The sequence below is a fragment of the Protopterus annectens genome, chromosome 4.part0 (genome assembly GCF_019279795.1).
Source record: "Protopterus annectens isolate FY-2018-M chromosome 4.part0, PAN1.0, whole genome shotgun sequence".
In the NCBI taxonomy this organism is placed as follows: Eukaryota; Metazoa; Chordata; order Ceratodontiformes; family Protopteridae; genus Protopterus; species Protopterus annectens.
The window spans coordinates 776,700,315-776,714,235 of NC_056733.1; the positions used below are offsets into that span (position 1 = coordinate 776,700,315).

The 13,921-nt window shown below is 37.7% G+C and overlaps 1 protein-coding gene across 1 annotated transcript in view; it reads left to right on the forward strand.

The window, feature by feature from the left end:
* PI4KA (phosphatidylinositol 4-kinase alpha) overlaps positions 1 to 13,921 on the forward strand; it is a gene marked incomplete at its 5' end in the record, with an annotated part of 2,160,482 nt that overhangs the window by 1,206,134 nt on the left and 940,427 nt on the right. The window contains 1 exon segment of the mRNA XM_044068731.1: positions 7,992 to 8,148. Within this exon segment, the coding sequence (XP_043924666.1) occupies positions 7,992 to 8,148 (157 nt within the window).

Genomic DNA, 13,921 nt, shown 5'->3' on the forward strand with positions numbered 1-13,921 from the left:
AATACAAATATATATATATATATATATATATATATATATATATATATAGTACAATATAATTAATAAATTAGTGTAAAAATAAGTAGATATATCTTTCTAAAAAACATATATATATATATATATATATATATATATATATATATATATAAATATATATATATGTTTAACAAACGCAGAGAACAGTACAAAAAATGTCCCAGCCCCAACTACATGGTAATATAATGCAAAGAAAGAGCCAAAAAGATCAGTGGGAATTACATTTTTATAAAAAGAATTCAGACCTCAACCTAAGTACCGAACTAATAGCTATAAAGTACTATTAAGTCCAGGGTTAACACTGGCATTAGTTCTTAACTGCCACTTTAGTTCTTTTAGTTCTAGAAAATCATTTACTGGACCACCTCTCTCACCTGTACATACTTGTTCTAATATGGTAAACTTAAATGTGTGTCCTTGATTTTCCATAACATGAACTGCTAAAGCACTTTTTATTTCATTATGTAAAATGTCACGATTATGTTGGTATACCCTGGTCCTAATAGCATTGATGGTCTTGCCAATATAAAATCTTGGGCATTTGGTGCACAAAGCCAGGTACACCATTGCCTTTGTACTACACTTAAATTTCCCATACAAATTAATTTTACCATAGTTGGGAATAGAGACTGTATTTCTTTCCAGCATATGTTTGCATTGTCCACAATAACCACATTTAGACATGTTCCCTCTCATATGGTTGTTATTCGGACACCTCTCAGTAATAGATTTAAAGTTAACGTCCCTTCGATAAACTATTTTTGGCCTATTACCTTCAATATTAAGATGTTCTTTGCTTATTTCGAATACATGCCAGTTTTGATAAATGATTTCTTTACATTCTTGAAAACCCTGGTTATAGGTAAGGATTAAAGCATTTTTGAAGTCCGACCCAGCCGGCTTCTCCTGTCCCATGACCTTGTAATCTGCTTTCCCTAAGAGAGGAACAAAGGTACCTGCTGATCTTTTTTTTAATAACTTCCTTAAAAATGTTATTTAAAAATTCAAGCAGATAACCTCTTTTCACTAACATATTTTTTAAGAAGTCCATCTGTTCCACTGATCATTATCGCCAAACTAACAGACTGTCCCTTCACCAAGGATTTTTTCTGGTGTATAGGTTGCCAGCTATCAAAATGTAACAGGCTGTTAGAATAGGTAGGTTTCCTATATATAGTTGTCTGAAAACACTTGTTAATTCTGTCCTTAATAATCAAAATATCCAAGTAACTAATTTGTTCAGAAGTGTAGGGACTATTCAAAATAAATTCATTTTCCCAATATGCTAAAACAATATTGGCAAATATAGGGGCGCATGCAGCTCCCATTCCCACCCCTTTCTCTTGCTTGAATAATTGTTTTTCAAAAGTAGTAACATTACTCTCCAACATCTATTCCATCAGGGTTCTAATTGTTAAAATATTATTATTATCAAGTTCAGAGTACTGGCATAGATACCTATAAAACCAATCCAGCCCCACATCATGTGGAATGACTGAAAAAAGGTCTTTGATGTATATGAGAATCAATGTAATTGGCAATAGTATTTGTCTTAGAGGCCCATGCATCCACAATTGGTCTTAAGGGAGGGTCACCTAAATCCTTGTGGATTTTGGGTATACCAAAAATAGTAGGTGTTCTACTGTTTCTTGTCACTAGAAATTTGTATTCATCTAATGTAATCTGGTTGTTCAAAACTAACTCTTGTAATGCAATGTCTATTTTTTTATAAATAATATTTTTCTCATTTAAACTTATTTCACTGTAAGTATCCATATATAACAGTGAACAAATCTTACTGATGTAATCAACACTATTCATGATTACCAGGCCCCCTCCCTTATCCGGTTTCATGATTCTCAAGTCATTTCTGTTGCATACTTCCCTGAGTAAAGTAATTTTTTCTACACTCAGGTTAGTTCCATTTTGATGTCTGTTAGCATTTAACAAATTTCTCACATCATGTTCACACAATTTCTCAAAGAGATACACAGTTGGATGTAAAACAGGGTTAAAGTACTTTTTCTCTGACAAGCAACATTATTAGTACTTCTAACATTTTTGTCCTGGAAATAAAATTGTAAATTAAATTTTCTAGTGTAGAGTTTCATATTAATTAAGGTGTCGTCCACCCTTGCTCCCCTACCTGGAACATATGTCAACCCCTTGTCAAACAAATTGGCAACATTCCTATGTAAAACCACATCACTGAGGAGGTCCGAGAGACTGAAGAATCAGAGAGGAGGGGACTATTACAATGGTCAACAGTACCCTTACACCAAGAGGAGAGGGAGGGGGAAGGGCCAGTATCACAACAACAATGTCTGGAATCAACATTGAATGTACCGTATGTTATTCTAATGACCATGTTGATTTTAATGTTTATAGCTATAGTGATGCGTATGCTAGCATATGTCAGAATCGCGAAACATTGAACACACATGCACGAAAGCGCTTAACATCAAAAAGAGCTGCTGTGTATGTGTAGTTCGAAAAAAAATTTACATTTCTGCAGGGGAGCTTCGCCCCCCCTGCACCCCCCACACCCCTGCTACTTTATTATTCTCACTCCGAGATTGCACTACAGTGGGGAAAAGGTAATTTTCCCTTACCCGCACTGTAGTCTGATCTACGAAACAGGCACACATACACGGAAGAGTTTGTCGATGTTAAGCGCTTTCGTGTATGTGTGTTCGGTTTCGTGATTCGGACATATGCTAGTCGAGCATGTGTCCGGATCCCATATATATATATATATATATATATATATATATATATACATACATATATATATGGGTTCCATTCAGAAGCTCGAAATACTAAAATCTCGAATTTCAGTATTTTGAGCCCAAGAAGCCGAATCCACATAATAGCAAAAGTTTAGAAGCACGAAATTCAAAACCTCGAGTACCGGAGGTTTTGAATTTCGCGCTTCTAAAGTTCCGCTATGGTTATGTATTCAGGTAAGTGTTTCTGTGCGCTAAGGCATTTGGGTAGGGGGTGTGGTGTGTGTCAGTGTGTTTTGTTGCTGTGATGTGTGTGTGCGAAGAGAAAGTAGTTTGTCTGGTGGTGTTTTGTGTGTGTTTGTATGCTGTGCAACCTCAGAGTAAGAATATTTAAGTAGGGGGGGTGTGGGGGCTTGCCCCCCTGCTTTCATGTAGTAGAGTGATTGTGTGTGTTTGTGCGGTGGATGGTGTGTGTCTGTGTGTGTGTGTGTGTGTGTGTGTGTGTGTGTGTGTGTGTGTGTGTGTGTGTTGTGTTTGTGTAGTAAAACCGTGAAATTCAAAACTTCCGGTATTTAAGGTTTTGAATTTCGCGGTTTTTAGTTTTTGTTGTTTTGTGGATTCCACTTCTTGTGCTCGAGATACTGAAATTCGAGATTTCAGTATTTCGAGCTTCTGAAGTGAATCCATATACATATATATATATATATATATATATATATATAAAACTTAGAAATTTGCTTTTAAAGTCAGTCTTTGTATTAGCATTGCCACCTATTCATTTTTTTCCTGGACAGTCCATAAATGTTATATGTTTTATTTAACATTTGTTTAGCAGGAAAGTCTGATGCAGCACAAAGCCAGTTTTAAGCAGAGGCCCAGGGAGAAATGCTTCAGATGCATGTCTTTGTTGACACAAATTAAACTGATTGTCCAGTAACCTGGAAAACACTGTACAAACTCTTGTATTCTGTTTCCGAAAAATAAGCAGACTAGTGGAGTTGGTTAAATTAATGGATTTACTATGCTTTTTTTTTTTATATATATATACAGGAAAGCATAGTAAATAGGCAGAAAAAAAGCATTGCAAGTGAAAAAAGGGGGTGTTCCTCATCACCTGAAGTAACGATGATGTCATGAATTGGACAAACTGTGGGGAAGAGATGGGTGGGGTTATGGGAAATACAAGAGGATGTGGCCTTGGTCTGGTACTGGCCACATTGAAAGGTGGCAACCCTACTTTGTGTATCTGTAGGGAGTAACAGTTGAAGGTGATGTCTGCATTTCTTAGGTGCAGTGGCATAACACTTTGGAGAGGTGTGGACCCATTTTTAACCAACATATACCTTTATTAAAAAATAGTAAATATTCACAAATATTCTTCAGAAGTGTAATTATATATAAATCATAAAACATATTTAAAAAATGAAAGCATTGAGGAATGCCATACATATCCCATTGTAATTAAGTACATTTATACAAAAACATTAAGGCATCTGGTTAAATCAGTCTATAAAATAACAACTAAGATATGAAACACTTACACAAAAAAAAAAAAAAAAAAAAAAAGAAAAGATGGTTGCTTCACAAAAAGAAAAGAGCGATGAGTAATGAAAGAGAAAAAAACAGGGGTGAGTGGGCCTTTAACCCCATAACCCAGGAGGTGCAAGAGAGTGATGTTTCTTTTATCTGCAAAAACACCCTGCTTTGTGAATATTTAGAACTTCCCTAGGGTTAACCTGATACCAGATGTCCATCCATGGGCACTATTTACAGGCCAGTCTGTTATTAAATACTTCTGCCTTACACAGTCTTCTTAAAATCTGACATAGTCCCCCTTCATTGGAGGATCCTGTATATTCCATACCTTCTTGGCTGCCCAGAGAACAGCACATAGTAAACATAACTGGTATTTAAACCAACCCAGTTTTAGATATGCTACAATGAAAATAGGCCTGGCCTCCAAGGAACCTGTCTGTAAAATAAAGGTATTTCTCCACACAGTTCCAAAATATGTGCCATTTGTCTGCCACATCAGCCTTCTGTCATCTCTAGCATCTTGAAGAAGCCCCATGGAACATCCAAACCATACTATTCGACAGATGGGAAATTTGAAGTATACAGTGCTGCTTGAAGTATTTTTGTAAATGCAACCTGGTGGCCATCGTTGGAGCCACAGTAAGCAAAGCCCAAGATTTGTGGACCCACCAAGGGTAATCTCCCAGTTGTTCTTGACTGCCTCCAAGGAATCCCCCCCCCCAAAGTCAAACATTTCTGTGTAGGCATAAGAGGTAACAGTCCTTTCAGCCCATTTGATTCCTGTTTGGCCTCCATCCAGGGGTGCATCAAAGCAGAGGTCTACTGTCCATCTCCCAAAGTCATCATCTTTTCACAAAGAAAATCAAAGCCCTGCATGTATTTTTTTCCCAATAAACATCCTTCTTAAATGATCACGTATGGTGTAGGCAATCTTATATTTATATAAATGAAAAGCAAACATTAACACCATTTTAGTTGCAAAGATTATACATCATGGACACCATTGAAATAATTGTAATTGCAAACATTATACATCACTTATAATCTAGCCAGTCATTGTCAGTAAAGCATTATATGGCTCATTCAAATCCTGCCTCTTAAAGGTAATTTCTTCTGTGTGTATATTGTTCCCACAATTCCCATTTTTTATATAGCTTGCTCCATCCCTTTTTTAAAGATCCCAGTTCCAGTTGTTTTGTCTCTGTTACTATATGCACTACTTATAGTAAAGCTGGTCTTAGACTTAGATTTCCATTTTCTAGTAACTGCTTTTTTGGCAGCCACCATAATTAGACTCAACAAGGCTTTACTATGTCTAGGCAAGTCCGATTTTGTATCATAGCTGAAAAAAAATAATCTCCCCAGTCAATCCAATCCACTCACCCAGCATCTCTTACAGAGCGGTTCACAGGGAATCCCTAAAGTCAGCCAGCTCATTACAATCCTAAAAAATATGTTCCCAGACACACCTTTTTTGCTCTCACACCTCCAACATTTGCTATCCACCTGTGGAAAAATTATTTGTAGTCTACTTGGGGTAGAAACATATCTATGTAAACACTTCCAGGCAAAGATCCTAAATCTTCTAGACTTTGTTGCATATTTGGGAGATGTACATATATCTCCCCATTGTCTCTTTGTGAATTGCTTATCCAGTCTCTCTTCCTGATCCTTTTTAAACGTATCTGATTGATTATTATAATTATCATGCAATATTTTATATGCTCTACTAATTGTTCCTTTTTTAATGGCAGCTTCTGTTCTAGATTCTATTAAAAACTCTACCAGTGCTGGTGTTTCATTTAGGACCTCCCTATTTCTTTCTCTTTGTCTTTACTCTTTCAATCATTGATAGGGAAGGCAGTCTCTAGCCTGCAGTCCAAATAAATTCTTGGCCCCTTCCCATTCTATTACCTTTCCCTTTCTAGCTATTTGCTTCCAATATCTTGGTTCCTTTGGCGGTCTTCGCCAATAAATTCCCTAACCTCGGCTATCCATCCTGATGTGTTTCTATGTATTAAAACATCTAAATGAAATACCCTGCCTGCTTGTCACCTATATTGGAGAGGGGTGAGCAACAAATAGATTCACACAGGTACAGAAAAACAGTACCTAAATAATCTCACTATATTTTCCTGACTGATCTAAAGAATTACTGTTCCCTGGTTCATTTACTAGAGCAAGGCAAGATGAAGTGGTGAAAGATCCTTCTTTATCAGGTTACAAAAACAGACTGGTCTGAGACTTCAGTCTCACCTAGTATTAAAACATCATTTTTAGTGATGGATTACAGAATGACATCACACATACATCTGGTCATCTGACTTCTGGTTCTCATGCTACCCCCTTGGCTAGAAGCTGACAGGATTTAGCACTTGTGTGTCAATAATACACACACACACACACACACACACACACACACACACACACACACACACACACACACACAGCTTGCTAAGATCTATTGCAGCTTCTGGAAGTCATAAGACAATTTCAGACTTCCACCCTTCCAGAGTAGCAACTGGGTCACCCCAAGGACAATACAGAAAGCTTCCTAGTACAGACTTTGTCTCCGGCTACATTGAGAACTGTAAGATACAATCTTTATAGCCTAAGCCAGATAATTTCATTTTAAACTATTTTCAAAGTTAGCTGGACTGAGATTAACCCCTTCTCTTCCAGTACCAATTGTTGCAATATATATATACATTTCAACAGTTACGGTAATACATGTATATTTCTTCCTCTGTCCAGCAGGACACACTGTTGATACATTTTTAACAGAAGCAACTTTACAAATACATTTTTCAGTGCAGGCATCTGTACAAATTAGTTTGATATTCAGACAACATATAATTCTTAACAAAACTTCAGCTAGGTGTGCTGGCATATGTTATGCCTCCACTGCCTTATTTCTCCTGGCATAGCTGGCAATACCTCACTGCATTTATTTTTTTGAGGAACAGACTAAAAATATGAGACAAAAATCTGGACAGTTGAGAGGTATGCTCCTTGCCTCATAGTCCCAATGCTATTGCCTGTAAGTGAGCTTAATTTTGCAGTTGGCTGGTTTTCTCACTGTTTCTGGTAGGGTTTACTTGGTATATTCATTTTCAAGTTTCTTATGATGGATATTTATTCCCTCTTCACTACTACAGTGTCAGCAGTCACTTGCATGCCCTTAAGTCCAAATTCCAAGGATCACCAACTCTTAGGAGTACTGCACCTCCTTTATCTTCCTCGCAAGTGTGTTCTTTCTCAGAAATCGACATTATGGAACTCGCTCACGGCAGAGATTAGGACGTTAGCTACCTTGAAATAATTTAGACCTGGCCTTCGTGTTTGGCTTTATTTTGGTTGTGTATCAAAACTAGAGGCTTTGCTTGAGTTTCTAAATCCTCATATTAATTTTTGTTTACTTGGCAATGTCATATGTTTGTGTCTTGTGTGTTTGTACTAGTTGAGGCTCATGCTAATTATTTTTGTTTACTATCACCTCTACAAGCTGTTTATTTATTTATTTATTTTTGTATTAACTAGTTGTATTTTACATATTTTCAGCTGTACTGCTTTTGGAGTGCATTGTGGCTAAAATAGTTTCAAGACTCCCAACCTGGGTTTCAAAAAGAAAAACAAATAATGCCTAGTGCCTAATGCATACATCTTGACCTAATGCATACATCTTGATTGTAGGTGGCCGGAATGATCCATTTCTCTGAGTCACTGGGAAACGTGTCTGACCTGAATAAACTAATGGTTAAGCAATTGGATGGAGTACTTGAATCTGGTCAGCCTGAGGCCTATACACAGGCTATGTTTAAACTGACTGCTCTTCTCATCAGCTGTAAGGGTAAGGTGATAATATACAATTTTATTCTGCAAATTGTTACTTACTGTATCAAAAGGCAAATGCAGTGATCCATGGATGTATGTCAGATGTTGATGCAGACCAAAAATCATGAATAGACATGCACCATTTATAGTGGAAAACTTTTTGTTGGTTGCTGCTTTGTATAACAGCTGGATTTAGTGGTTTTAGAGATGAGCATACTTCTGTTAGCTTGTATGGGTAGGTACTTGGGTTAAAGAAGCAATGCTGTCATTCACTGAAAAACAGCACTCAGGATCCTCTCTTCTTTCAATGAAAAGACAGTACTCTGCATCCTCTCTTCAGCTCTGTGAATAGTACTGCCCTGGAGTGTCCTCAGGATTTATTGCATTTGTTGTAATTAGGGTGTTAATTCAAGTAACTGATGCAGCAGGTTGGATGTTGTGGAATTTACTGCCCAAGTGGTTTGAACTGTTGCGACCATTTCTCCAATGGCCATTTGTCTAGGACTGTAGGAAACCAACGTCACATGTTGACATTATTATGTATAATGTGTCCTTACAGTTTCCCTTCAGATGATCTTTGAAGTAGTCTCATTCATCAGGTTTTATTTATCATACCCTGCCACTAGATGGCACTGTTTGGTCACATGTCTGTAACTCTTGTTATTATGGGTCAATCTTCATTGTTTTGCTACATATGAGTATCACTGATAAAGTGTCAAGAAATGGAGTAGCATACTGGTGTCTTCCAAGTTCTTTCATGCAGCCAGGTTGTTCACTTAACCCTGGAGCAGAATTAATGTATTTTATGTAGTGTTCTTATTCTTACAGGTATTTACCTGTTTAACAGCATTTAGATGTATAAACTGCTGAAACCACTGCTTCATAAATGCTTCTGTAGTCTGAAAGTTTTAATATAAGACCTCCATGCACTTTGTGTTTGCTGCATAAAGCTGGTCCTTTTATGCATGTCTTGCATATTTATCAAGGGCTTTTAATCATTCCTCACTGTACTGTCTGTTGGAAAGCAGTCTTTGATATTTTGGAGACAAAAATTAACATTCTTCCTCATCTGGAGGATAGAAACACACAATTCTTCCTTGTCTTTTGGGAGATGTGGAGAACTTAAAGTACCCAAGATCCATAAGAACATGTTCCCAATCCCCATGCGTCCGATTGTTTCTGGCAAGGGATGGGCTACTTCAACCATCTCAATTTTCTTAGAGAAATTATTGAGACCAGTAGTGGATAGCATATCAATTATACTTAAAGATGCATATCAGTTGCTTAATGATATTGAACAGTTACAACATGATTGGTTTCAACAAGAGAATTTCTTGTTAATTACACTTGACGTCAAGAATCTTTTTACCTGCATACCGAATGAATACGGTGTACAGGCCATTAGAGAACTGATGGTGAATGAGACGACCTTCACTGTTGACAGACAAATCCTTGTCTGTCAGCTTTTGAAATTGGTGTTACAAAATAATGTCTTCCTATTCAATAAGAAACACTACTTACAGACATGGGGTGTCGCTATGGGCACCCCATGTGCTAAAACTTACGCCAATTTAGTAGTGTATTTTTGGGAAAAACAACATTTATTTAATAGTACATGGTCTAATAGAATCAAACTCTATAGGAGGTTTGTAGACAATGTTATTATTGTATGGGAAGGCACAATTTTAGAATTTCAAGAATTTCTCAATTACCTTGAGTCCACCACAGAATTTTTGAGATTCACAGCTGAATACTCAAAAGATACTATAAACTTTTTAGATGTTAGTCTTACGTTTAATCATGAAAAGAGATTAGTTTCATCTTTGTGCAGGAAACCCTGCTGGAAGAACACTATATTAAGTTACAGTAGTATGCATCCTAGATATATTTTTTCGGGTATCATTGAAAGCCAATACATCAGGTTGACCAGACTATGTAGAGATAAAGATACTTTACTAAAGGAAGCAGATTGCCTGGAAGTCCTATTTCTTAATAGGGGCTACGACTCCAACTTGGTTAGGCATATTAAAAACACAACCTTAGGAATAAGTAATCCCACCATTGAGGGTACAGATGGAACTAGTAATATCTATAGACAACATAGGAATGTTTCATATTTTTCACAATATTCAACCAGTGATAACAGTAGGTTAAGATATACGATGAAGTACACGAACGACATTATTGAACTCAAAAAAATTATTGTTAAACACTGGAATGTTCTAACAATGGATGATCATATTAGACGCATAGTGGGTGATAAACCTCGATTTGCCTTTAAGAATTGTGGCAACCTCAAGTTAATTTTTAATTATGATGACAGTAACACTAGACATGTTTTACAGATGACTCAGTCCAAGAAAGGGAGTTTTCCCTGTGGCAAATGTAATATGTGTCAGTATATTACAGTTACACAAACATATGAACATCCACTTGGATTTTTTAAGTTTGAGCCCAGAGGATATGCTGATTGTAACGCTATGAATTTGATTTATTTGGTTACTTGCAAACAATGTGATGTGTTCTATATAGGTTTAACAAAAAGAAGATTCAAAGACAGAATCTATAATCACATCTACGATATTAGAAAAAAGAATGAGCTGAATGCGTTAGCTAGACACGTAAATTTATATACAGAGCATAGTTTCAGTTTTAGAGTGTTGCAAGTCATCACACCTAGTTTAAGACCAGGAGACAACATGAATTATTTGGCTAGACTGGAATTAGAATGGATCTTTAGGACAGGGGCACATTTACCACCAGGTTTGAACCATTATGTTTCCCTGAGACCTGTACTAGAGGCTTGAGACGATAGGTAGAGCATAGTGAGTTTTCAAATAGTCACACTGTTAAGTTATCTGGGCATAGTGTTACTTTTGGAAATTTTCCTGGTTAAATGATTTTTATTTATTTATCAGATGAAACATTACTTAGTCATAAATTTGGTTTCAATAAAAAACATATTTATAATATAAAATAAAATTTTAATATGTTATACATTCACAAATATTTACAAATAAATAAATTTATTGTTGAACATTTTTTGTCACACCACAAAGGTTTTTGTATATACATCCCTTGTACTGTAGGGTCAATAAGTCCCCCCTTTTTGTATAGAATGCTACATAATGCATGTCAATGGTAGTTACTATTGGTCTGATATATATTGTTACATGCACTGCTATTCTTATATCTTCATGTATTTTTAATATATACACATCTATTTATTTATTGTCAGTTTTAATACAGTTCACTGTGGGTATGATAGGCATTCATTCTGCATTATGTATTTATGATGGTCATAGTATAAATGCAGTCTAATCATTTTGTGTGTGTTATATATTCAGATGCGTTTTTAATTGCAGTCTTATTTTTTAACTCCTGAATAATTGGAAGTCTAATTATTATTATTATGTTTAGCACTCTCAATCAGTTTTTAGTGGAGGACACATTATAATTGTAGGTTCATGATTTTGTATGCGCTATATATATTCAGAAGCATTCTTAATTGCAACCTTGCACTTTAAGTGTTTGATTTATTGGAAGTTTAGTTTTCATTATGTGTAGTTTTCTTAATTAGTTGCTCATGATTTTAATTGCTTGATTGATTAATTATGTGAGTTGAACCTTGTATATAAGGATCACATTAATTCAAAATGTTAGATCTGAAGAAGTGTGCAGGTGGCACGTGAAAGCGCTCATCTTTTCTCATCATTTTATGGTTCAATAAAAGTCCGTGTAATCCAGTCCTGACTTCTGTTTGTTTTGTGGAGGATTCAGCAGTTTATTTTCACTAAGAATTTAAAGTATGTTATAGCAGTGAAGCAGGTAGTTGTCTGTGCTCATCCAGGAATTCTTTGCTGTTCAGGAAGACCTGTCTTCAGAACCTTTCTTCCTGGGTTAAGCCAGTCAGTCTCCTATAAAGAAATGTTCAATAGCGGTTCCACTCATTGTTGAATGCTGTGTGAGTGGAAGTTGTATTTTACCAAGAAACAGCCTCTTTTTGTCTCTATGGTGAGTGCTCCCACAGAATGAAGCTGTCTGTGCTTCATGAATCCTTTGTTTGGTTTGAAGAGAGACCCCCTCCTATCTTTTATGTCAAAACAGCATCTGCTATCAGTAGATGTCTTCAGGAGGGACTTTGGTATGGCCTCTCGTAGTTAACAAGTACTGCTGTTTAGATGTTCATCGTGCATACAGCTGCAGTCATAACAGATGGGTTATCCTGCCGTCAGGCGGGTCCTCGGTCGGCTGAATTCCAAAGTCTAGGTCCGGCGTCGGATGTCGTCGCTTCTTCCCTGACGTCAGTGCGGCAGGGGTATAAAAGAACCAGCCGACACCATTTTCTTCAGTCTTTCTTGCCGCGCGGTGCCCGAAGCAGAAGCAGTTCGCAAGTGCCGGTCGGCCAGCTCCTGAGATTACGAATATTTTCAACCGAAGTCTTCTTGAAAGCTAAGTACCCCGTTGGGGAAACTTTTCTTGCCTCAGACTGATGTCAGACAAAGTTAATAATTGCATTTCACGTGGGAAGCAAATACCGCATAAGGATTTCCATTCCCTCTGCATTCCTTGCTTAGGCCCAGACCATGACGTCTCGGTCTGTCGTTTTTGTGCTACATTCAACAAACGCACTATTAAGCATCGGGCGTAGTTCGCCCACCACTATTTTGGCAAAAAGTTTAATTACGTTATGTCGTCGGATACTCCGACTCCAGTTTTGAGTAAAAAACGCAAAGATAAGGACCGACATACGAGGTCCACGACTTCTTCCGACACCACGCTAAAGCCGACTGCAGGTGCTCCGGTTCTCAGCGAGGCGCCTACGCAGCTTCTGACTACCGAGGATACTTCCTTAGTGGTGTCTTCTGTGCCCGAGGTCGCAGGCTCCTCGGCCCACACCCCGATTACAGATACCGATGCCACTCTTGGCGGGGAAACTCAGAGTTTAGACAGGCCTGCCACCTCTCAAGGTGTCTTCAGGCCATCTTCTTCTTTTTCCATTAAGGCTTTCACTAAATCTAAAGCAGCCATCCATACTAAAAGACAAGCTCCACAGGGCCCCTCTCAAGGCCTCATGCCTAAAAAGCAGATGCTCAAAATGGCTGAGGATTTGATTACTCTTATCAGGGGTTCTCAACCCCCCCCTCGGACAAAAGGCTCAGAGTGGAGGAAGAATACCCTTCCTCGGACCAGGCCTCCATTACTTCAGAACATTCTGAAGACCATGAACATTCTTACTCCCCTTTTGAAGATTCTGATGCAGAGTAGTCCATTCCATCTGTCTCCCCACCCTGAGGACTATTCTTTTGGGGAAACCTTACATACCTTGAGGGAACACTTCCAGTGGGAAGGCCAAGATTACTCAGACTCCAAGAAAAGGCTCAGGGATTTCCTCTTGCTCCCTCAGCACAGGCCTCTGGCTATCCCTACTGTCTTAGACATACTAGATGATGTGTATTCAGAGGCCAGCCTTAACCCAGTTTCTTTACCTCCAGCTCCAGTCAAGCCTGACAGGTATTACCAGGTTCCTGATTCACACCAGTTCCTATACAAAAGCCATGCGGCTGACCCAGAAACTATTTCACAGGGTCCCAAGGGAATTAAGGCCTCCACTGCTAAAAATCCATTACCTTCAGAGAGAGATTCCAGAGCTTTAGAAAGGTGGGGGGAAAAGGTATACACCTCGGCCACTTTAACCAGGAGGGCATTAAACTGTCAGTTCCATATATTAAAATATCAACAGTTTTTGTTATCTCAGTTGAAAAGCAAAATGTCACAACCTGAACAAC